We start from the raw sequence: 25565 nt of genomic DNA, 5'->3' as shown, positions 1-25565 counted from the left end.
GAAACTTTAAAATAGTATTTCGGTTCAATATGTGACAGTAAATTTGTTTAATTTGTGTAAGATTTTGTTTTATGTTTCAATTTTTTTATCAAGATCAATAAAATAATATAATGTATAATTATTTGATACTTATGTATTTCGTGGTTGATACTAGGTATAAAACTGTAAACGAAAATTTTACTAGTTTTAAACCGTTACATGAATACATATTTTGTGGTAATTTTCATAAGCAAATAAGAAAGGCAACACACCAAATTATTTATTTCGGATCTATTCAATAGTTATCTTGCATTAACATAATTAATTTCAAGTCATATATACAGAAATAGATTTGGCATCAAGGGATATTTTCAAGATTTTTTCATCCAAAAAAAAACATTACGCTTCCACCATCTATAGTAACAATATATACGATAAATTCACGAATAATTTACATTTTATTTGTTTTTTTGATGTTTTCAAACCGAACTCCGAATAAAATATAAAAAAAATATATAATACATTTTATTCGTGAATAAAACACAAGTCACGAATTATTTGCAAGAAAAACGTGAAAGAATGCGGATTTTTTTTGCTTCCTTATTGTACCAAATCATTCCTGAATTATACCGAATTACGAATTTTTGACTCTGTCGAATCGAACCCGAACTATTCATTTGTCACTGTGCTTCCACCCTTTGGCTGACTCGCTATGTCGTGGTTATTTCAGCTCTATTTCATAAAATCAGAGGTAGTTTGATGTACATTAGATTGAATTCGGTTTTACATTAAATTTAAACTATCTAATCAACATTAAAATTCACATTGATAACTTCAAGATACATGTGAATCAAGTATACATAAATTTTGATGCGAATTAAACTATCAAACATTGAACCCTCTCCACTCTCCATTTCATTGCCAATATACAAGTTATGTCATTTTCATTAGTAGATCTAAAAACTAGAGTCATATTTGATTGTAGAGTAAACGATAAAGTAAACCTTTTACTTCATTTTAATTGATCTCGTGATTAAAGTAATATCTATTTCACAATTTTCTTTTTCTTCATTAACTCTTTTTTTTTTTGAAAATATTTGCAGAAGCTGCGAAGTCGTGAGGGGAATCAAACTCTCGATCTTTGAGTACAACAATTCTAGGATTTTTTTCTAAGAACCGAATCGTCTACTCCCCTGGGGGCAGGAAATTCCTGCCCCCAGAGTCATTGCAGAGTGGGCCCCCATTTAACCCTAAACCCAAAACCATTTTAACCCCAAACCCTTTAATAGTAACCGGGCCCACCCCGCAGTGACTCTGGGGGCAGGAATTTCCTGCACCTCAGGGGACAGGAGATCTGATTCTTTTTTTCTAACCAATTGTGCTACCTCCCCTTTCTTCATTAACTAAATATAATATCTTTAATTAATTTAATCCAGAGTAATTTTATTTGACAACTAAATATGAAGTACAAGATTTTCTTTTGCAAGGGAGTATTTTTGGACATTTATTATCAATTGTAAAAGCTATTAGTTCTATTAATGGAACATTTTCACTACGAAAATGTAAAACAAAAATAAATAATATCATCCGCTTAATTAGAAACAACGAAATAATGTTGTCATGAATTTTGAAGAAAACAACTCTAAAATCAGCATTATAATTCATAAAGTTTTAAAACGTTAATATTAAAATTAATATTTGTTTACATAATAAATTTTGAGTTTTATAAAATAAATTTCTAACAAAAATATATTTAAGATGTAATATAATTTTTAAAATAATCATTTCTTATTGACTTATTCTACGATTAATCATATTAGGTACTATGAGATATATATTACATTTTAAAAATATTTATTAATGTCTTAATTTTTTTTTAATGCGAAATATTTGTTTTGGAAGCCATAGAAAAATATATCTTCCTTCCGGAACCGAATATCCTGTCCTCGTGTGAACAGAAAATTTACATCTCTAAAATCACTAGCGCATGAGTTTGAAATGAATTTTGAAGCAAAATTATATTTAATATTTAAATGTTGAAATCTATATCAAATCCACGTGTCAGTTACTTTAGAAGTAGAAATTTACTGCTCACATCAGAGCAAATGATCTGGTTCCCTCACTTCCTGTGTTCTCATTTCCCAGTTAGGTAAATTGGGATATATAATTCGATTTTTCTCGAATTAGGAAAATTGGGGTTACTGCCGGATTTAGTTGGATCTCAATATGAATAGAACAGAGACAAAATTGAGATCCGTTAAATGGAACAAAACTTGAGCTTAAATTAATTATTGCTTAATGTACAGTTACAAAATCAATAAAACTATACTGCCATCTCTACTTTCCTACTAATAATCCCAATCAAATAAACTTAATTAGGACCCCAGCAGCTCAAATACATAACCGTCCTTAATGACTCCTCTGATTTCTTCGCCTTCTCTTCCAAACCGACACCTGAAGAAACCTTTCTAACTTGAGACAAGGCTCCCATGTTTTGCTTCACTCTGCTTTGCATAGATCTCAATGCATAGTTCCACCGGCAAAGCCCGGCCTGATCCTTCAGAGCTTCTACTGCACTGACGCTCGCTGCTACAACGAATGAAACTCTCCCTGTAGGTGCCATCTGAATTATCCTGCTACTTTGTCTGATTTTTGACAGCTGATTGATTTTTAATTTCGATCGTAGGTAGGTTTGTGGTTTGTGGTTTGTGGTTTGTGGTTTGTGGTTTGAGCGGAATAAGGATGACTTGTATTTATATAGATTGGAGGTGTTTGTGCTGCACTTCACAATCACTGAGATGAAGTGATGGGAGGAGAAGTAGACGCTGGTATTGAGAATTCCATGTCCTAGAAACTAGGGGCTGTTTTATTTCTTTATTTTCCTACAAAAATGGAGGACCAAGTATCATATCGTCACATGTATGAAATGGCGGTGTGCAATTTTTAATAGTCCTTTCTAACGACGTGTGGATAAGATTATAAGAAGATGATGTAGTGAATAATTTAAGTTTCTGTGGTAGACTGGTAGCGGCGTAGCGCTACTATTACAAGTGTTTTAAAATACAGTTTTGTTCATGCATGCGGAAGGCCACTGCATACCGCATATACGGTATGCGGACGCATATGTGAATTTTCATGCGGATTTATATATCCGGATTTTAAAATAAAAATTCACGCATATATATATATATATATATATATATATATATATATAGAGAGAGAGAGAGAGAGAGAGAGAGAGAGAATGGCTAAGCTCAAATCGTTTGTTCCTGGGCTCAGGAACAAACGACTGGGTTCTCCAATTTTCGAAGTTCAAACGGCCGATCCAAACCGTTAGATGTTTAATCTATATTAAAATGTGCTTGGAGACAAAATTTCATATTTTTTTTGGAATTTTTTTACTATTTATTAAGAGGGTTCGAAAGTCGCTGTTTTTTTATGGTGTAGAATTTTAATAAAAACAACAACTTTCAAACCCTCTTAATAAATAGTAAAAAAATTCCAAAAAATATGAAATTTTGTCTCCAAGCACATTTTAATATAGATTAAACATCTAACGGTTTGGATCGGCCATTTGAACTTCGGAAATCAGATAACTGAATCGTTTGTTCCTGAGCCCAGGAACAAACGATTTGAGCTTAGCCACTCTCTCTCTCTCTCTCTCTATATATATATATATATATATTCATATAGATATACATAACCAACAATAGTTTTTTGACTTTTTTCACATAAATTTTAATTAAAATACAATCAAATTATCAAAACCGCATGCAAGGACTGCATGGCCGCATATTCGGACCGCATGGCCGCATTTTTAATTCGCATATGCACTTTTTTATTCCGCATGACCGCATATTCGGACCGCATATGCGGCCGCATGGTCAAAACCGCATGGAAAAACCGCATGGGTGTTCTGAGCACGGCTGCCTACCGCATACGCATATGCGGCCCATGCGGCCGCATTTTAAAACACTGACTAGTACAAAGTACAAACTCATTTATTTTTGATTTTTTTTATAAATCATAAATAATAAAATTAAATTTAGGGAACCAATATGATTCCTTTTTTTTTTTTGAAAGACCATAAGGATCGAACGGCCCATTCGGTCTTTAAAATTGCTTTTTTCCCAGACTAAATGGGTCATTCAGTCTCACCTTTTTTTTTCAGTTTTTTCAATTTCTCGTGTGGCCGATGGTGTAACTGGGAAAATTATACATTATGCATTTCTCGTGTGGTCGATGTTGTGAGCAATTATTTTCCTTTACTTTTCAGAAATTTTTTTTTTGTACAAATATATTAAATATTTTGTCGGGAGGATAAATTATACATTATGCATTTCTAAAAATAATTATACATTTCCTTTTCTATCTTTCTGATTCCTCACAAAAAGAAATTATACATTTATAAAAATAAAAAATTCTGACTACAGCAACCCACATCAACTTAAAATTTTAAATTAGTTTCCTTTCTTTTTGATAGTATTTCTAATGTATATTTCAAGATTTAAATTACTATAAACCTGTACCACACAAAAGAGAGTATAGAAATTGTAACAGAAGAACTGATAACTGTAAAAAAAAATATGGGAGACCTAACGCGAGAAAAAAATGCCATTGATGGGATTGATAGGATCTTCTGTGGCCGCAGTTGTGAAGCAGTAGAAAGCTGAAAAAAAAGGTGAGACCGAATGGCCCATTCGGTCCGAGAAAAATGCAATTTTAGAGACTGAATGGACCGTTCGGTCCTTATGGTTTTTCAAAAAAAAAAAAATTATATTGATTTCCTAAATTTGACTTAATTATTTAGACTTTATAAATTTTTTTTTTATTTTCTTTTGTTGATTTGTTGGGGCCACCTACTCGGCGTAGCGCTACAAAAGTAACAAAACAAACAGCCCCTAGTGGCCGGTATCAGGGGCACTGAATTTCTAAAACCGGTATCACTGGCAACACCTCAATTCCCAAAACCACTCTCTCACTTTTCCATCGTACTATAGTACAGATAGGAGGGTTCAAGTGCCTTCATTTTTTGTATTTTTATTATGATTTTATTTTTTTTAAATTTTAATAACTCAAAATTTAAAACTTAAATTTTAAAATAAAACTGTTAGATTTGATATATGTTATTTTCTTTATGTTATCATAAAAAATTATCACATTTCAATTTTGTTTTTATGTGAATCAGTAAGTTCAAAAATCAACGTCTAGAAATCATCCAAATTAGTGTATTTTTTATAAGCTCTTGATGACAATCAAAATAAAATTGAAATATCAAAATAAAATTGAAATATCATAATTTTTATAAGCTTTTGAATTATTAAAGTTTTTAAAAATGAAGAAATGGTGGAGGCATAAAAAATGGAGGCATTTGAACCTTCCTCTTGTACAAATTAGGAGTGCAAATGGATCAGATAGTGGTAAAAGTTTTTATTTTGCAGATGCGGATACAGATCAGATAGATATGGATATTCTTAGACGTATACATAAATATTTTAATAATATATATTAAACCATATGGCATATATTTACTATTTGAATACAAATAATTAAAATTGAAAACCACATTCGTATTCATATCTGCGTGGATATTCAGATATCGGATATCCGTATCAAAATTTTGAATACGGATCCGAATACGATTGGCTATTATCTGATATGTTTGCTCCCATAGTACAAATACTTCCAAAAAAAGGTTAACAAATTAAGCACCTTAAATAAATAAAAAAATCATGCTTTCAAAATTTAAGAATAAAAATTATAATTGATTGATACTTAAACATCATGTGTGCAATTTAATCAAAAATAATTTTTAAAAAAGGTTATTTTTGTTTTCTTATTTCTAAATAATAAGTGACACAAAATGTTGTGTAGAACTAGGATGTTCTTAAGATATTAAGTCCTTTGATGAGTTTAACTTCAAACCGCAAAACCAATCTATTTCACGAGTGATACGTTCGCATGTGAAATTTATAAATTTTTGAATTAATTTAATACAAATTGAAGGGTAAAATACTAAAATATAATGAAAAATAGAAGTATTAAAATTAATTTATAAACTTTTTTTTGACCTCTTGATTTCATAATAAATTACATTGAAAATTAATAATTTTGAAATGTAAACAAATGACTCATGAAATAAATCTGTTTTAACAGTTGAATTTGTCATTTGAGATCAGTCCGATATATTTTGAAATTAAATTCACAAAAATGTAGCGAGAACACCCTAATTATGCTCATATATTATGCCTTCTTCGTAAATTTGTTTTGTTTAAGCAATAATACCTTCCTTATTCGCTTGTCAATTTCTTTTTTTTTTTTTAAATATATTTTCCCTATTCACGGTCCATTTTTTCTCACTATTTAATAAAAAAAAAATTGAATCAACTTTGCAATAAACTTGTTGATTGCCGTGACCTCTAGTAACTCTTTCCTTAACACTGTCCAGACCTTAACTTCCGAAACAACAAATCTCATGTCACAAGGTGGACCACTTGCCTGAGAAAATAAAAAAAGATAAAAAGAAAAGAAAGCAAAACAGCCCCTAGTATATGGGATAAGGACATGGAATTTCCAATACCAGTGTCCAGCTTTCTTTTTCAATCCATCCATCCATCCATCCCATCTTTATAAATCCACATCACACTTTCTCTTTCTTCTTCAAACAACTACCAAACCTCAACAAAACTAGAAATCAATTACACGAAAATAAGAAAAAGTAGCAGGATAATTCAGATGGCATCCAAAGGGAGAGTTTCATTCGTTGTAGCAACGAGCATCAGTGCAGTAGAAGCTTTGAAGGATCAGGCCGGGCTTTGCCGGTGGAACTATGCCTTGAGATCTATACAAAGCAGAGTGAAACAAAACATGGGAGCCTTGTCTCAAGTTAGAAAGGTTTCTTCAGGTGTCGGCTTGGAAGAGAAGGCTAAAAAATCAGAGGAGTCATTAAGGACAGTTATGTATTTGAGCTGCTGGGGTCCTAATTAATTCCTAATTGAGTTTATTTGATTAGAATTAGGAAGAAAGTAGAGATGGAACTTGGAAGTATAGTTTCATTAACTTTGTAATTGTACATTTATGCAATAATTATTTAAGCTCAGATTTTGGTTCCATTTTATGGATATCAGTTTTTCTTTTTCTAAATTCCACCTAATGAAAATAACAAGTATCAGCAATGCAAAATACAACAGAACATGTTGCAATGATATCAGTCAATATCAACAAACAAATTTCATAGATGTTTTAATTTAGCAATTAATCAAGTGAAGATATCAGTGAATCTAGTATTGATTTAAATAGCTGGTGATGAATCGTCACATTGGTCAGAGGAAGACCGCAAAGGAACGAATGCTGGAAGCCAAAAAGGTTTAAACTTTAGAGCAATGATTTCATCCTCCGTTCTAGTTCCCTAACAGCCCCTGCTCCTTAAGGCCTTAACTACTTATGGTAACTATCTTTCTATTCTAGTTATTCTTTCTAACTGTTTTGACTCCTCTCTCTTGGTAGCAAAAAACTGAAATTCGTGCTCTTTACGGCCTCCGCCTCTTCACAGCCTTCACAGCCTTCACAGCCTCCGCTTCTTCTCTTTCTCGGCGTGGTGCACCGTCGAGATCCGACAAGGAGAGCGTGGTGCACTGCCGAGATCTAACAGGGAGAGCGTGGTGCACAATCGGAGGGGGTCCATGCTAGTCCAGAGAAGGTTGTCAGAGTGCAACATATGAATACTTCATTAGTTAAATATGAATGATCACTAGTTAGATATGCATTACATTAATTAGTTATAAATACTTCATTAGTTAGATATAAATACTTCATTAGTTAGAAATGAACACAATATACTTACTATAAAAAAAATTACTTTTTAAGTGAATTAAATAGGTATTTTGAAAGATGTGTCTGATTTTGAATTGTATAAATTATTTCGTACATGTATGAATACTTCGTAATCTTTAGTATGAATATTGTTAGTGTCAGGTGTGAATACTTCCTGTAATATTAGGTTGTTGGATATAAATACTTATATATATGAATACTTCATGTTGGCAATAATGAATACTTAATTAGTTAGATATAAATATATAGATTCGCTGTAGTAGTCTCTAATATTGACAAATGTCGCTTTCAGATGGTTGCGATCCCCAATTCAGGTTGTCAGACGTTGTCAGCGGTCCCCTGGCCGTTACTGGTCCCCAATATTAATGGTCTCCTCCAGTTTATGTTTACACATGACAAATATTATAGATAATAAGTATGAATACTTTAAATTCATAGGTATGAATACTATACGTTTTGACGATGAATAAAATCGTGTTAACCCTGCTCATTGGCGGTAGTTACTACGTTCGCGTCAGTTAGTGGTTCCTTGTTGCACTTTTTTTTTGTCTTTTAGCGCGGCGGACAGATAGGAGATTGAATGGGAGTGCTGTTAGTCATTCTCTAAACTTTAAATACCACCATCTCTAGAGAAAAATTAAGAAAAGAAAAAGGAAATACATTTTTAACAAACAATAAATCTCCTTTAATTACATTTTTAAACCATGGTGAATTGATACAATTTATATAATTTACACGCTTTCGAGCTGCTATTATATTTGTAAAGTGGTGTGTGTTTGTGTGTGTATTTATATATTTTTGTTTTACTTCACGTTTATATTTCTATTTTTAAAGTCTAAACAACGAATTCGAACCGCTAAATATGATTCCCATATATAAATGTGTTTAGAGATTAAATTTTATTATTTTTTTAGATGGGTAGAAAATTATTATTTTTGAATGGATTATAGACCATTAAAAACGGTAATTTAAACAAAATTCACAACAAATAGTAATATATTTTCCAAAAATATAAAATTTTATCTCCTAACACATTTCAATATGTAGATCATGTTGAGCGGCTTAGATCAATCTTTTGAATTTTTAAAATGATAGCGAAGTAAAACAAGATTCTTATTTCACAAAACTATATGTATATATTCTCCAGAGGTAAGCATTTAACTGAATTTGATCAAGAATGTTTGAATTAACACAATTAATTATCTAAATCAGAATTGTTAGAGCATATATGTGAGTTTCTGTTAATTTTTTATACTTGTATTGAGACAAATTGATTAGAAGTTCCAATGGGATAAGTAATAAATATTTTACCTCATCTAAATAAATATTTACAATTGAAAATATCCAAGCAGAAAAAAAAATCCGAACACTTTTTTGTGCCTATTTTTTTAGCTAATTCACAAATTTTGGCCAACATTGATTTGATCAAAATTTCCTATTTAGTGAAGAGTTAGGTTAATATGACATTGGTGTTATTTCAAACTAAATAACACCACATTCTAAACCGTTAGATCTGCTTTAATATTCGTACAATCTGCTTTTACTGTTCAAGCACTTTATTTTGTACGAATATTAAAGCAGATCTAACGGTTTATGATGTGGTGTTATTTAGTTTGAAATAACACCAATGTCATATTAGCCTAACTCTTTAGTGAATTATCTATGCACATGTCATATATATATTTTAAAATTATTGTATTTATAGAGATTGTAAGTGTTTGTGCTGCACTTCACAATCACAGTTCACAGAGATGAAGTGATGGGTGGAAAAGTAGACGCTGGTATTGAGAATTCCATGTCCTAGAAACTAGGGGCTGTTTTATTCGTTTATTTTCCAACAAAAATGGAGAGCATCACATGTTTCAAAGCGATTGGTGTGCAATTTTTAATGGTCCTTTCTAATGACGTGTGTATAAGAACAAGATGTGATGAATAGACTGGTAGCGGCGTATAGCTACTATTACAAACTCATTTATTTTCTTTTGTTGATTTGTTGGGGCCACCTACTCGGCGTAGCGCTACAAAACAAACAGCCTCCAGTGGCCAGTGGCCGGTATCAGGGGGCACTGAATTTCTGAAACCGGCACTGGCAGCACCTCAAATTCCCAAAACCAGAGTCTCACTTTCCCATCATGCTACTGTACAAAATTAATGTGGTACAAAACTCATAAATATATTATTTTTTTTATAATATATATTAAACTATATGATATATCTATAATTTAGATACAAATAATTAAAATTCAAAATTACATCCGTATCTGTATCCGCATAGATATTCGGATATCAGATATCCATATTAAATTTTTGAATACGGATCCAAATACAGTCGGATTTTATCCGATTGGTTTGCACCCATAGTACAAATACTTCCAAAAAAAAAATTGAACCAACTTTGCAATAAAATTGTTGATTGCCGTGAACTCTAGTAACTCTTTCCTTAGCACTGTCCAGACTTCAACTTCCGAAACAACAAATCTCATGTCACAAGGCGGCCACTTGCCTGTGAAAATAAAAAAGAAGATAAAAAGAAAAAGAAAAAAGCAAAACAGCCCCTAGTATATGGGATAAGGACATGGAATTTCCAATACCAGTGTCCACTTTTCTTTTTCAATCAATCCATCCATCCATCCCATCTTTATAAATCCACATCACACGTACTCTTTCTTCTTCAAACAACTACCAAACCTCAACAAAACTAGAAATCAATTACACGAAAATAAGAGAAAGTAGCAGGATAATTCAGATGGCATCTAAAGGGAGAGTTTCATTCGTTGTAGCAGCGAGCATCAGTGCAGTAGAAGCTTTGAAGGATCAGGCCGGGCTTTGCCGGTGGAACTATGCGTTGAGATCTATACAAAGCAGAGTGAAGCAAAACATGGGAGCCTTGTCTCAAGTCAGAAAGGTTTCTTCAGAAATCGGTTTGAAAGAGAAGGCGAAGAAATCAGAGGAGTCATTAAGGACAGTTATGTATTTGAGCTCCTGGGGTCCTAATTCCTAATTGAGTTTATTTGATTAGAATTAGGAAGAAAGTAGAGATGGAAGTATAGTTTCATTAACTTTGTACTGTACATTTATGCCATAATTATTTAAGCTCAGATTTTGGTTCCATTTCACCGATATCAATTTTTCTTTTTCTAATCTCCACCTAATGAAAATAATAAGTATCAGCAATGCAAAATACAAAAGAACATGTTGCAGTGATACAAGTAAAATGTGAGTCAAACATTTAAAGTAATCCTTAATAAAAATTGTTTCAAAGTAATTTGCTTGTAACATGCGATGGCTCATGCCTATGCAAGTATAATTAAGAATCAGATGTGATAATTGTTATAATCAATCAAGCAGAATTCTGCTTCCGGATAGATCAGAACAAAATTTATATCATATAGTGCATATAAAACCCAAGTTAAATAGAATAACAAGCATAACAGTCAATATCAACAATTCTGGATCAAGTTTTTTTTTTATATAATTTACATGCTTTCGAGCTGCTATTATATTTGTAAAGTGGTGTGTGTGAATTAACACAATTAATTATGATGTGCATGTAATCAGAATTTAACTGAACTTGATCCAGAATGTTTGAATTAACACAATTAATTATCATGTACATGTAAATCAGAATTGTTAAGAGCATACATGTGATGAGTTTCTGTTAATTTTTTGTATTGAGACAAATTGATTAGAAGTTTCAACTGGGATAAGTAATAATTTTTTTACCTAATCTAAATAAATATTTACAATTGAAAATATCCAAGCAGAAAAAAAAGTCCAAACACTTTTTTGTGCCTAATTTTTAGCTAATTCACAAATTTTGGCCAACATTGATTTGATCAAAATTTCTATATAGTGAAATGCATCTAAATAATATTTGTGCACAAGTCCATATCATTTTTTTGTGTGTAAATTATTGTTAGATCTTCAATTTTAAGTAAAAAAAAAAATGAGAGACATCAAATTGAGCCAAAACTTCAAATTTTGCACAGCACACTGTACACATTCAGAAAAAAAAAAAAAAATACACTGAATCCTAAATCTCAATGAAATGAACTTAATTAGGACCCCAGCAGCTCAAATACATAACCGTTCTGAGCGACTCCTCTGATTTCTTCGCCTTCTCTTCCAAACCGACACCTGAAGAAACCTTTCTAACTTGAGACAAGGCTCCCATGTTTAGATTCATTCTGTTTTGCATAGATCTCAACGCATAGTTCCACCGGCAAAGCCCGGCCTGATCCTTTAGAGCTTCCACTGCACCGACGCTCGCTGCTACAATCAGAGATACTCTCCCTGTAGGTGCCATCTGAATCCTGCTACTTCTTCTGATTTATGCTAATTGATTTCTTTTTTAGTTTTGTTGTGGTTTCGTAGTTTTTGTTGTTGTGGTTTCGTAGTTGTTGGAAGAGGAAAAGGATAGTGTGTATTTATAGATGTAGAAGGGCACCCACCCAACGGAGAAATTGAGGTACTTCACAGAGGAGTTCAGAGATATGAAAAGGAAAACTGGCCAATGGTTTTGAGAATTCCATGTCCTGTATACTAGGGCCTGTTTTGTTTGTTTGTTTTCCGGCCTAAATGGAGGACATAACATCACATCATCAAAGGGATAGCATTATACTGGCGTCTGGCGGTATGCCACTTTCAAAGGAATCCGTATCACCATAGCTACCTGAGGTGCAAGTGAAAGATCTGGACCGTTATTTTAACTTGGCACAAACCTCAAAACAGAACCCCTACAGTTAAAATGGAACCGGATTGAGTTGATATTAGATGAAATTAATCTAGACCGTTCGTTTCTTTAAATTGTACCTCCAGTACTTGGGGTGACACAGACTCCTTTCAAAGGTCCTTAAGTGTAAATTTTGCTGACAGTCATTAAACCGGGTCCTTAATTATGACGTGGGGATAAGAACATGGATGTAATGATTAATGGATAATATAAATTTCCCTTACAATTTTCTTATAAAGTAATTAATAATGAGGCTAGTGGGCCCTGAACTCGTGACAAGTAACAAGAACGCAACAAGTGAGGAATAACTAAAATATTGCTGCCAGCCTAATATAATTAAGTTTGCTGTGGAGAAAATCAATCCTTGTACAACTTAAATATTGCTGGAGGTTTTGGACCGGATCGGGAGATTTTGAACCGGACCGAATCAAACCGTTTGCATAACGCTAGCTCCGTCACTGCCTCCATCCATAGTTCATTACATCTTTTCCTCACATTGTCCAGACTAGGGCTGGCAAAAAAATTCGTAGTTCATGATTCGATTCGGGTTTGATTCGAGTTTAATTCGATTCGAAATGGGTTCGAATTGAAACGAACCAAATCAGGTTTGGTTCGAAATTAATTCAAACCAAACTCAAACCTAGCCTGGTTCGATCGAAATGGGTTCGGTTACTTTTATAGTTCGAATCTCATAATAACATCGGCCGTCCATTTACCTGATGAAATTAAAATTCAAGATAGAGAGTTATAATTTAATTTAGCCGACACTCCCTCACTCTCAAATCTCAATAACCTAGTTCTCTCTCCACCTCTCCCTAACTCACTCTCCCTCTAGCTCTAAAATCTAGCCGATGCTCTCGGCGACTGGCTGTCTCTCCGGCTGTCACTCCTCTCTCCGGCCTAGATGACTGTCTCTCCTCTCTCTTCGGTCGTCTCTCATAGTTCATACCAGGAAAGCCGTCTCTGATGTATTTTTTCATGAACAATTTTTTAATTTAAAAACACTAATTTCACAATTTTTCACCTTAAAAACACTTATTCAAAAAATGTATAGTTCGCAATTACTTCGATTCGAAATGGGTTTGGTTCAAAATAAATCAAACCAGATTCAGTTTGAAATTAATTCAAACCAAACTCAAACCTATGATAAATTCAGTTCGGTTCGATTCGTTGCCACCCCTAGTCCAGACTCCGGATCTCATATCACTTTTGGAAAACGACAAATCTCATGTCACTATTCTTGAACGGTCCGATGTGGTCCACATTGCATTAATTTGCCAGGGAAGATAAAAAAGAAACGAAAAAGAAAAGAAAGCAAAACAGCCCCTAGTATATGGGACATGGACATGGAATTCCCAAAACCAGTGTCCAGTTTCATTCCCCTCCCTTCTCTATAAATGCACATCAGACTTTCTTCTTCAAAAAACAACCAATCCTCAACAAAACTAGAAATCAATTGCACGAAAATCAGAGATAATCGGGACTCAAATGGCATCTAAAGGGAGAGTTTCATTCGTTGTAGCAGCGAGCATCAGTGCAGTAGAAGCTTTGAAGGATCAGGCCGGGCTTTGCCGGTGGAACTATGCGTTGAGATCTATACAAAGCAGAGTGAAGCAAAACATGGGAGCCTTGTCTCAAGTCAGAAAGGTTTCTTCAGAAATCGGTTTGAAAGAGAAGGCGAAGAAATCAGAGGAGTCATTAAGGACAGTTATGTATTTGAGCTGCTGGGGTCCTAATTCCTAATTGAGTTTATTTGATTAGAATTAGGAAGAAAGTAGAGATGGAACTATAGTTTCATTAACTTTGTAATTGTACATTTATGCAATAATTATTTAAGCTCAGATTTTGGTTCCATTTTATGGATATCAGTTTTTCTTTTTCTAAATTCCACCTAATGAAAATAATAAGTATCAGCAATGCAAAATACAACAGAACATGATGTTGCAATGATATGAGTCAATATATATCAACAAACAAATTTAATAGATGTTTTAATTTAGCAATTAATCAAGTGCAGATATCAGCGAATCTAGTATTGATTTAAATAGCTGGTGATGAATCGTCACATCGGTCAGAGGAAGACCGCAAAGGAACGAATGCTGGAAGCCAACAAGGTTTAAACTATAAATATCGGAAATAAATTTCCTGCGATCTGAATTTTGAGAAGTAATTATGAAATTCCTCAAATTCAGGCGTTTAACTTTTTATGTGCATGCATCTCTAAACAACTATTCTGTGTACGCATCTCGACTCGAAATAAATCAACAGTTGGATCTGAAAAAACAATAACTGTTCTGAAAAAACAAGAATTGAAGGTAACTGTTCAAATACATTTTTAACAAACAGTAAATCTCCTTTAATTACATTTTTAAACCATGGTTGATGCAATTTATATAATTTACATCCTTTCGAGCTTCTATTAATTATATTTGTAAAGTGGGGTGTGTGAATTAACACAATTAATTATCATGTGCATGTTAATTAATCAGAATTGTTAGAGCATATATGTGAGTTTATGTTAATTTTTAATACTTGTATTGAGACAAATTGATTAGAAGTTCCAATTGGGATAAGTAATAAATATTGTATCAAATCTAAATAAATATTTACAATTGAAAATATCCAAGCAGAAAAAAAAATCCGACCACTTTTTTGTACTTATTTTTTTGGCTAATTCACAAATTTATGCATACATTGATTTGATCAAAATTTCCTATTTAGTGAAATGCATCTAAATAATATTTGTGCACAAGTCCATGTCTTTTTTTTTTGTGTAATTTATTGTTAGATCATAAATTTTAAGTAAAAAAAAAATGAGAAAGATTAAATTGAGCCAAAACTTCAAAATTTGCACAGCACTGTACACATTCAGAATTTACAAAAAAAAAAAACACACTATATCATCTTCGTAATCCTCTTGAATCCTAAATCTCAATGAATAAACTTAATTAGGACCCCAGCAGCTCAAATACATAACCGTTCTGAGCGACTCCTCTGATCTCTTCGCTTTCTCATTCAAATTGACTCCTGAAGAAACCTTTCTAACTTGAGGCAAGGCTCCCATGTTTTGCTTCATTCTGCTTTGCATAGATCTCAACGCATAGTTCCACCGGCAAAGTCCGGCCTGATCCTTCAGAGCTTCCACTGCACCAACGCTCGCTGCTACAACGAATGAAACTCTCCCTGTAGGTGCCATCTGAATTAATCCTGCTACTTTCTCTGATTTTTGACAGTTGATTGATTGTTAATTTCGATCGGAGGTAGGTTTGTGGTTTGAGCGGAAGAAGGATGACTTGTATTTATAGAGATTGGAGGTGTTTGTGCTGCACTTCACAATCACTGAGATCAAGTGATGGGAAGAGAAGTAGACGCTGGTATTGAGAATTCCATGTCCTTGAAACTAGGGGCTGTTTTATTTGTTTATTTTCCTACAAAAATGGAGGACCGAGCATCATATCATATCGTCACGTATGAAATTCGTATCCTCTGAGATATCTCAAACTTTGCGTGACTTTATGAAAGATCCCAACCGTTTAAATACGCTCTGCACGAATCTCAAAGCACACATAATACTAACCTACATTACCCCGAATAGGCACCGGACACGTCGGTCACGCAATGACGTGTGGATAAGAACAAGATGTAATGAACCCATCACAACTTCTTTAATTAGATATTTATCCATTCAAAATTGAAAATGAGATATTTTCTCATCTAAACATATTTTACTTATTAATATACCCATTTTTCACTTTTTCACTAAAAAATATAAATTAATATTAATAAAATATTTTAGAGACCATTTTACATCTATCATTCCTTTCCTATATTCTTTTCTTTTTTAATTTCCAACGTGACATTTCTTCACCCCACGCCAGCCCTGTCCCCCTATAGCTCCTCACCAAGAACAAGAACTATTTAATTGGTGATGTCCACCAAAATGTTTTGATTTATTATGATCTTGATTTTCAGCATCTGATAATCCATCATCTTCATCAAATATAACCACATAAATACCATATCATGCATCAATTTAACAGCACCCATGTGGTTTCACTTTGACAATAAAAAAGAACAACGTTTTACATCATAACAGGGAAAACAACACCAGAAGTAGATCTGAAAAGAACAATTGAAAATGGTCACGCAAAATCTTGGAGAAGAAGAAAGGTCACGCTCTGCCAGAAGCTTCTTGGATTCGTGCAAAACAGTAGCAGACCTGATGGAGGAAGTGACTTGGCACTGGAAATTTTATGAACAAAAGGTGCGGGGTGCATCGCATGGAGTTGGGACGGATCACCATACAGTTAACAAGATAGTACAAGAGGAAGAAACACATACTGGTACGGTACCTGGTACATTGACCCGGTACCACCCTCCCTGACAGGGTCAACACTAAGGAGAGGCAAGCTACTTTCTAGAAGATCAATACTCTTAACTATAGATTGCTTTGGCAATATTTTCATTTTATTCCTTCTGATAACTTTAGGTTTTCTAGCAATTTAAACTTTTGTTTTCCAGATTTTACGTTTCACTTATTTAACTTTACAAAAAAAACACAGCTCAAATCTTTTGAGCTGGAACGCTTTGTATTTTATTCAGTTACAAGACTTTTGTAACAGGTATCAATGAATACAATAGGGACTTGACCCTTATTTTACTAAAAAAAAAAGAAATTAAGGTCACGCAAAATCAATCACGCAAGAAGTTTAGGAAAGAATCTATTAGGGGTAAAATTGTCTTTAAGTGTTTTATTAATATTTATATATATTTTTTAGTGGAAAAAGTTGAAAATGGGTATATTAATAAATAGGTTATGTTTAGATGGGTAAATATCTAATTTTTAATTTTGGATGGATAAATATCTATTCAAAGAAGTTGTGATGGGTATATATCCAAATTTCTCTTTTAGGGCGTGTTCGGCCGAATCACTGTTTACGTGGGAAAAAAAAATTCAGTTGAATTTTTTTTTTCCCACGGAAACAGTGTTTTTCAGTTCAATTCCCGTGCCCGTGTCCATTCCCATTTGTCGGCCGAACAGGCCCTAAGTTTCTGTGGTAGACTGGTAGCGGAGACGGAGTGGCGCTACTATTACAAACTCATTTATTTTCTTTTGTTGAAGCGCTACAAAACAAACAGCCCCCAGTGGCCGTTATCGGGGGCAATAGCAGCACCTCAATTCCCAAAACCAGACTCTCACTTTCCTGGAAATAAATTTGCTGTGATTCTCAAGAGAATCACAGGACCAAAATCTGTTATTTTATATACACAAATCTCAAAACAAATGAATGGACAGATTTGAAAAAGCAGCTGCTGTGATTCTCAAGAATCACAGCAGATTTGTTTCCCACTTTCCGATCATACTACTGTACAAACTAGGGGTGCAAACGGATCGAACAGTGGTAAAAACTATATCAGTTTTTATTTTTTTAGATACGGATTGAATATTAAATATTTATAGATATATACATAAATATAAATATGTTTATAATATATATTAAATTATATTATATATATTTGCTATTAAGATACATATAATTAAAATTTAAAATCAGATCCGTATCTGTATTTGCATGGATATTCAGATATCAGATATCCGTATCAAAATTTTGAATATGGATCCGAATATAGTCAGATTATCCGATCTGTTTGCACCCATAGTACAAATACTTCCAAAAAGGATCAACAAATTAAGCACCTTAAATTAAAAAAAAATATCACACTTTCAAAATTTAAGAATAAAAATGATAATTGAATGATACTTCAACATCATCTGTGCAATTTAATCAAAAATAATTGTTAAAAAGGGTTGTTTTGTTTTCTTATTTCTAAAACACAAGTGAGACAAAATGTTCAGTAACTATGTTGGTCTTAAACTCATTAAGTTCTTCGATGGGTTTAACTTCAGACAATAAAATCGATCTACTTTACGAGTGATAACTTCAAATGTGAAATTTATAAGTTTTTGAATTAATATAATACAAGTTGAAGGGTAAAATAATAATGAAAAATAAAGGTATTAAAATTAATTTATAAACTTTTTTTTTCACCCCTTGACTTAATATAAGTTACATTGAAAATTGATAATTTTGAAATGTAAACGAATCACTCATGAAATAGATCGGTTTTAACGATTAAATTTATCATGTGAGATCATTCTGATATATTTTGAAATGAAGCTAAAAAAAAAGTAACGAGCTTAAGAACACACTAATTCTACTCATATATTATACCTCGGTATATTTGTTTAAGCAATAATTCGTCACATCGGTCAGAGGAAGACCGCAAAGGAATGAATGTTTGAAGCAAAAGGTTTAAACTTTAAATACCACCATCTCCAGAGAAAAATTAAGAAAAAAAAATTACATTTTTAACGAACAGTAAATATCCTTTAATTACATTTTTAAACCATGTTTGATACAATTTATATAATTTACATGCTTTCGAGCTGCTATTATATTTGTAAAGTGATGTGATGTGATATGTTCTTGTTTTATTTCATGCTTATATTTTCGTTTTCAAAGTCTAAACAACAATTTCAAACCGTTAAATATGATGTTCATTTAGAAATGTGATTAGAGAACAAATTTTACAATTTTTTTAGATTTTTTATTATTTTTTTAGATGGGTTGAAAATTGCTATTTTTGGATGGATCATGGACCATAAAAAAAGTAATTTAAACAAAATTCTAAACAAATAGTAATATATTTTTAAAAAATGTAAAATTTGATCTCCTAACACATTTCAATATGTAGATTATGTTGAGCGGCTCAGATCAATTTTTCAAAATTTTAAAAGTACAAAATATGAGTGTGAAGTAAAATAAGACTTTTACTTCGCAACTCATCATAGCCCAACTATATGTATATATTCTCCAGACGTAAGCATTTAACTGAATTTGATCAATAATGTTTGAATTAACACAATTAATTATCTAAATCAGAATTGTTAGAGCATATGTGTGAGTTTCTGTTAATTTTTTATACTTGTATTGAGACAAATTGATTAGAAGTTTCAATTGGGATAAGTAATAAATATTTTACCACATCTAAATAAATATTTACAATTGAAAATATCCAAGAAGAAAAAAAAATCCGAACACTTTTTTGTGCCTATGTTTTAGCTAATTCACAAATTTTGGCCAACATTGATTTGATCAAAATTTCCTATTTAGTGAAATGCATCCAATAATATCTTCTTCTTTTTTTATAAATTATTGTTAGATCTTCAATTTTAAGTAAAAAAAAATGAGAGAGATCAAATTGAGCCAAAACTTCAAAATTTGCACAGCCCACTGTACACATTCAGAACGAAAAAAAAATACACTAAATCCTAAATCTCAATGAAATAAACTTAATTAGGACCCCAGCAGCTCAAATACATAATCGTTTTGAGCAACTCGTTTGATCTCTTGGCCTTCTCTTCCAATCCGACACCTGAATAAATCTTTCTAACTTGAGACAAGGCTCCCATGTTTTGCTTCATTCCATAGTTCCACTGACAAAGCCTGGCCTGATCCTTCAGAGCTTCCACTGCACCAACGCTCGCTGTTACAATCAGAGATACTCTCCCTGTAGGTGCCATTTGAATCCTGCTACTTCTGATTTATGCTAATTGATTTCTTTTTAATTTTATCTAGTAGTTAGGAATTATTTAAGAATAATATTATAGATCTTAGGTTATAGGAGTAGAAATTTGAAGTCAAGAATGTAAATTTAGAACTTTGATTATTACAATTGATGGTTTAGGTAGAATATAGTTAATATTAGTATTAGTTTTATCACTATCACTATTACTTTCCTTTTCACTTTTATTTTATTATTTTTATTACTACGTCATTACTACTTATCTTTATTTTATGATTGTGATTGGGTTTCATTTTTAGCTTACTCCAACTTATTTGGGACTAAAGGCTTGGTTGTTATTGTTGATTTCTTTTTAATTTTGTTGTTTTTGTTGTTTTTGTTGTTGTGGTTTCGTAGTTTTTATTTTTATTTATTTTTGTTGAAAACCCGTATGCAGTTTCATTGATATAAAGTAGTTGTTACATAGGATTAAACAAGTGTCTATGAAAAATACACAGCTAAACAAAACAAAAAACGCACATGGGTATGTGTAACCTGTGGACACAAATTGATTAGCATTGCTTGATGAGAGTGATAGAAGTCTAGCGATAGTGTCCTCTGTATATATATCACAGCTGAGAAGGCATTGAATTCAAACAAGACCGAAAACTGAATCAACCGGACTAGGAGAATCACCCATCAGCTGAGATAGCACTGAATCAATTCAAACTGGAAACTAAATCAACCAGCCCATGATAATCACATTGAAATAAAAAGAGAAGCAGAAGATGCAAAAAATAGCCAGAACAAACACATACATTATCATCACAAAAACTGAACATTTATTTTCTAACTTAACATTTATTCAAGTATATATAGGTACCACTCGTTCCACCCACTCTTCCATTATCAAAGAGGGGAAGAAGAGCTGCAAGAAAGATAAGAAAAAGCAAACCACTGATACTGAAGAATAAAATCCCCCAAAGAATGATGCGAAGAGCGATGACCAGATCCACGAAGCAGAATCACCAGCAAAGTAGAATCTGTTAAAGGGAAGCACCAGCTCGAACGATAATAGAACAATGAGCAGTGACCAGATCCATTAGACAGAAATACCGAAATCGATAATTCAATTCACCAAACAGAAGCACTAGCTCAAAAGAATAAAAAGACAGTGTATACGGAGAAAGGAGGGTGGATGGGGGCTGGGGGATTGGCGGAGGGTTTCGCCATGGCTTATTGGCCTTTTCCCTCTTAAGGGGCGCCTTTTCCCTCTTAAGCTGTACTGGGATCACCCATTGTTTCGTTGTGGTTTCGTAGTTGTTGGAAGAAGAAAATAATAGCATGTATTTATAGATGTATAGAAGGACACCTACCCAACGGGGAAATTGGGGCACTTCAGATAGAAGTTCAGTGATATGAAAAGGAAAACTGGCCACTGGTTTTGAGAATTCCATGTCCTATATACTAGGGGCTGTTTTGTTTGTTTGTTTTCCGGCCTAAATGGAGGATAGAATATCACAGGGTAAATTTCGCTGGAGGTCACTAAACTTTGTTATTTGTCACGAATTGGTCACTCAATTTTGATTTGTCCCTTTTGAGTCACTCAACTTTGTTATTTGTCCCAATCAAGTCACTCAACGTTTTCCATCCAAATTTTTAACGGAATATTCCTATTCCGTCCAAAAAATTAACGGAATATACCCATTCCTTCCAAAATTTTAACGGAATTAGCATATTTCATCCAAAAAACTAACGGAATTAGCATATTCCGTTAAAAATTTGGATGGAAAATGTTGAGTGACTTGATTGGGACAAATAACAAAGTTGAGTGACTCAAAAAGGACAAATCAAAGTTGAGTGACCAATTCGTGACAAATAACAAAGTTTAGTGACCTCCAGCGAAATTTACCCAATATCACATCATGAAATGCATCATCAGAGGGATATAATTATGGCGTCTGGCGGTGGGCCACTTTCAAATGTCCTTATTGATGACGTGGGGATAAGAACATGGATGTGATGAATAATATAAGTTTCTGTTAGAATGTTTTTAGAAAGTATATATCAAATGTGTTACGTATATATACTCATATATAGGATCCGGCTAATTTGTTGCTAGCAACATTTTAGCTGGAGGTGCTGCCAGATTTTATTTTTTATTTTTTGATGTTCAAACAACAAATTCAAATCGTTAGATATTTAATTTATATTGTAATATACTTGGAAATCAAATTTTATATTTTTTGAAATTTTTTTACTATTTTTTAAGTTGGTTGGAAAACCGCTGATTTCAGTAAATTTCTGCAGCATTGAAATCAGTAGTTTTCAAACCATTTTAAAATATGGTAACAAATTTTCAAAATATGTAAAATTTGGTCTCCAAGCAAATTATAGTATATATTAAAAATCTAACGGTTTGGATTTGTTGTTTGAACATCACAAAATAAAAAAAAGGCCAGCAGCACCGCTGGCAGAAATGCTGCCGGTAGCAAATTAGCCACAACCCTCATATATATATATATATATATAGAGTTAGGCTGGGGTGCTATGGATAGCATAGAGGCCTCTATGCTACGGCTCAATTTTCGAGTTTTCAAAATCCAAACGGTCGATCCGAACCGTTCATCTTATTCTCCATATTAATATATGCTTGGAGACCAAATTTTACATTTTTCTGAATTTTTTTACTATTTATTAAGTATTTTACAAAATTGTTGATCCAACGGTGGCTGCACAAAACAGTAAAACCGTTGGATTAGCGATTTTCAAAGTGGCTTAATAAATAGTAAAAAAATTCAGAAAAATGTAACATTTGGTCTCCAAGCAGATATTAATATGGAGAATAAGATGAACGGTTCGGATCGACCGTTTGGATTTTGAAAACTCAAATATTGAGCCGTAGCATAGAGGCCTCTATGCTATCCATAGCACCCCAGCCTAACTCTATATATATATATATATATATCTTGAATTAATAAAGAGGCTCGTGGGCTCTGAACATGTGTGAAGTGAAAATAACGCAACAAGTGAGGAATAAGTTAAATATTGCTGCAATGTGTTAGATAATGATTCTTTAATCTTTAAACAAACTGTGGCACGCTAAATAAAAACGAAAAATATATGCGCCGACATGGAGCGAAGAAATTTGAAATTTCCGCAAAATGATTAAACCTATCGATATTTAATTGACACGTGATATATTATGCTATATTTAACACTAAACGACTTTACGAAATATCAAATAGATATATATAGAGAGTGAGGGAGAGAGAGTTTTAATTAATAAAAATGAGTGAGTCTATGTTACTATGCATCTTATGATTTGTTATCGTGCTACGGCTTTATATTTGAGTTTTCAAATCCTAACAGTCGATCCGAACCGTTAATCTTGTACTCCATATTAATATGTGTTTGGAGACCAAATTTTACATTTTTTTTAAAAAAATTTTACTATTTTTTTAGATTTATTGAAAATCACTGTTTTGAATGGTCCAGAATTTTCAGATCAAATGATTTTCTAAATATCTAAAAAAATAGTAAATTTTTTTCAAAAAATGTAAAATTTGGTCTCCAAACACATATTAATATGGAGAACAAGATGAACGGTTTGGATCGATCGTTAGAATTTGAAAACTCGAATATAGAACCGTAGCACGGTAACCACCTGTGATATGCATAGTACCATAGACTCACTCAATAAAAATTATACTTGACAACTACTGTTAAGAGTTTTAAAAAAATAAACAGAGGGAGAGAGAGAGTTGGAGCCCCAACTTTTAGAGGTCTTCATCGATTCAGAACAGTAATTCTCCTTTAATTACATTTTTAAACCATGTTTGATACAATTTATTTAATTTACATGCTTTTGAGTTTCTATTATATTTGTAAAGTGGTGTGTGTGAATTAACACAATTAATTATCATGTGCATGTAAATCACAATTTAACTGAACTTGATCCAAAATGTTTGAATTAACACAATTAATTATCATATGCATGTGCATGTAAATCAGAATTGTTAGAGCATATATGTGAGTTTATGTTAATTTTTTAACTTGTATTGAGAAAAATTGATTAGAAGTTTCAATTGGGGCAAGTAATAAATATTTTACCTAATCTAAATAAATATTTACAATTCAAAATATCCAAGCAGAAAAAAAAATCCGAAGACTTTTTTGTGCCTATTTTTTAGCTAATTCACAAATTTTGGCCAACATTGATTTGATCAAAATTTCCTATTTAGTGAAATGCATCTAAATAATATTTGTGCACAAGTCCATATATATATATATATATATATATATATATATATATTTTTTTTTTTTTTTTGTAAATTATTGTTAGATCTTCAATTTTAAGTAAAAAAAATGAGAGAGATCAAATTGAGCCAAAACTTCAAAATTTGCATAGCACACTGTACACATTCAGAATTAAAAAAAAAAAAAATACACTATATCATCATCGTAATCCTCTTGAATCCTAAATCTCAATGAAATTAACTTAATTAGGACTCCAGCAGCTTAAATACATAACCGTCCTTAACGACTCCTCTGATTTCTTCGCCTTCTCTTCCAAACCGACACCTGAAGAAACCTTTCTAACTTGAGACAAGGCTCCCATGTTTTGCTTCATTCTGCTTTGTATAGATCTCAACGCATAGTTCCACCGGCAAAGTCCGGCCTGATCCTTCAGAGCTTCTACTGCACCGACGCTCGCTGCTACAACAAATGAAACTCTCCCTTTAGATGCCATCTGAATTAATCCTGCTGCTACTTCTGATTTATACTAATTGATTTCTTTTTAGTTTTGTAGTTTTTGTTGTTGTGGTTTCGTAGTTATTGAAAGAAGAAAATGGTAGTATGTATTTATAGATGTAGAAGGGCACCCACCCAAGGGGGAAATTGAGGTACTTTACAGAGGAGTCCAGTGATATGGAAAGGAAAGCTGGCCACTGGTTTTGAGAATTCCATGTCCTATAAACTAGGGGCTGTTTTGTTTATTTGTTTTCCGGGGAAAATGGAGGACAGAAGATCACATCATAAATTCAGAATGCATCATTGGAGGGATAGAATTATACTGGCGTCTGGCGGGGGCCACTTTCAAAGGGTCATTATTGATGACGTGGGGATAAGAACATGGATGTAATTAATGAATAATATAAGTTTCCGTTAAAATATTTTTAGAAAGTAATTACCAAATGAGGAGGGATCCGATGACACCGTTCATTTTCAAAGTCTAAACAGTCGATCCAAACCGTTCAACTTGATGAATATGTTAAAATGTGCTTACAGATCAAATTTTACATTTTTCTGAATTTTTTTTGGGTTTATTCAGATGGGTACAAAAATTCAACAGTCCGAAGATAGCGATTTTGTTAAATACTTAATAAACAATAAAAAAATTCAAAAAAAATGTAAAATTTGATTTGCAAGTAGATTTTAATATATTCATCAT

The 25565-nt window shown here is 32.6% G+C and overlaps 7 protein-coding genes across 7 annotated transcripts; 3 read left to right on the top strand and 4 right to left on the bottom strand.

Annotated features, from left to right (window-relative positions):
• Positions 1–2241: 2241 nt before the first annotated feature.
• On the bottom strand, positions 2242–2682 carry LOC144564941 (uncharacterized). The gene has a single exon (XM_078314528.1). The coding sequence runs from the start codon at positions 2600–2602 to the stop codon at positions 2351–2353; it is 252 nt and encodes an 83-aa protein (XP_078170654.1). The 5' UTR covers positions 2603–2682; the 3' UTR covers positions 2242–2350.
• Positions 2683–6627: 3945 nt separating this feature from the next.
• On the top strand, positions 6628–7091 carry LOC144564940 (uncharacterized). The gene has a single exon (XM_078314527.1). The coding sequence runs from the start codon at positions 6715–6717 to the stop codon at positions 6964–6966; it is 252 nt and encodes an 83-aa protein (XP_078170653.1). The 5' UTR covers positions 6628–6714; the 3' UTR covers positions 6967–7091.
• A 3378-nt stretch (positions 7092–10469) lies between these two features.
• LOC144564939 (uncharacterized) lies at positions 10470–10923 on the top strand. Its single transcript, XM_078314525.1, has one exon. It carries the CDS (start codon positions 10559–10561, stop codon positions 10811–10813), a length of 255 nt encoding a protein of 84 aa, XP_078170651.1. The 5' UTR covers positions 10470–10558; the 3' UTR covers positions 10814–10923.
• Positions 10924–11646: 723 nt separating this feature from the next.
• LOC144564938 (uncharacterized) lies at positions 11647–12267 on the bottom strand. Its single transcript, XM_078314524.1, has one exon. The coding sequence runs from the start codon at positions 12116–12118 to the stop codon at positions 11867–11869; it is 252 nt and encodes an 83-aa protein (XP_078170650.1). The 5' UTR covers positions 12119–12267; the 3' UTR covers positions 11647–11866.
• Positions 12268–13963: 1696 nt separating this feature from the next.
• LOC144564937 (uncharacterized) lies at positions 13964–14398 on the top strand. Its single transcript, XM_078314523.1, has one exon. The coding sequence runs from the start codon at positions 14033–14035 to the stop codon at positions 14285–14287; it is 255 nt and encodes an 84-aa protein (XP_078170649.1). The 5' UTR covers positions 13964–14032; the 3' UTR covers positions 14288–14398.
• A 1065-nt stretch (positions 14399–15463) lies between these two features.
• On the bottom strand, positions 15464–15985 carry LOC144564935 (uncharacterized). Its single transcript, XM_078314522.1, has one exon. The coding sequence runs from the start codon at positions 15738–15740 to the stop codon at positions 15489–15491; it is 252 nt and encodes an 83-aa protein (XP_078170648.1). The 5' UTR covers positions 15741–15985; the 3' UTR covers positions 15464–15488.
• Positions 15986–24432: 8447 nt separating this feature from the next.
• On the bottom strand, positions 24433–24983 carry LOC144564934 (uncharacterized). The gene has a single exon (XM_078314521.1). The coding sequence runs from the start codon at positions 24861–24863 to the stop codon at positions 24612–24614; it is 252 nt and encodes an 83-aa protein (XP_078170647.1). The 5' UTR covers positions 24864–24983; the 3' UTR covers positions 24433–24611.
• Between the last annotated feature and the right edge of the window lie 582 nt (positions 24984–25565).

Source organism: Carex rostrata, chromosome 14, assembly GCF_964058835.1.
Source record: "Carex rostrata chromosome 14, lpCarRost1.2, whole genome shotgun sequence".
NCBI lineage: Eukaryota > Viridiplantae > Streptophyta > Magnoliopsida > Poales > Cyperaceae > Carex > Carex rostrata.
This window is presented reverse-complemented; position numbering and strand designations above follow the sequence as displayed.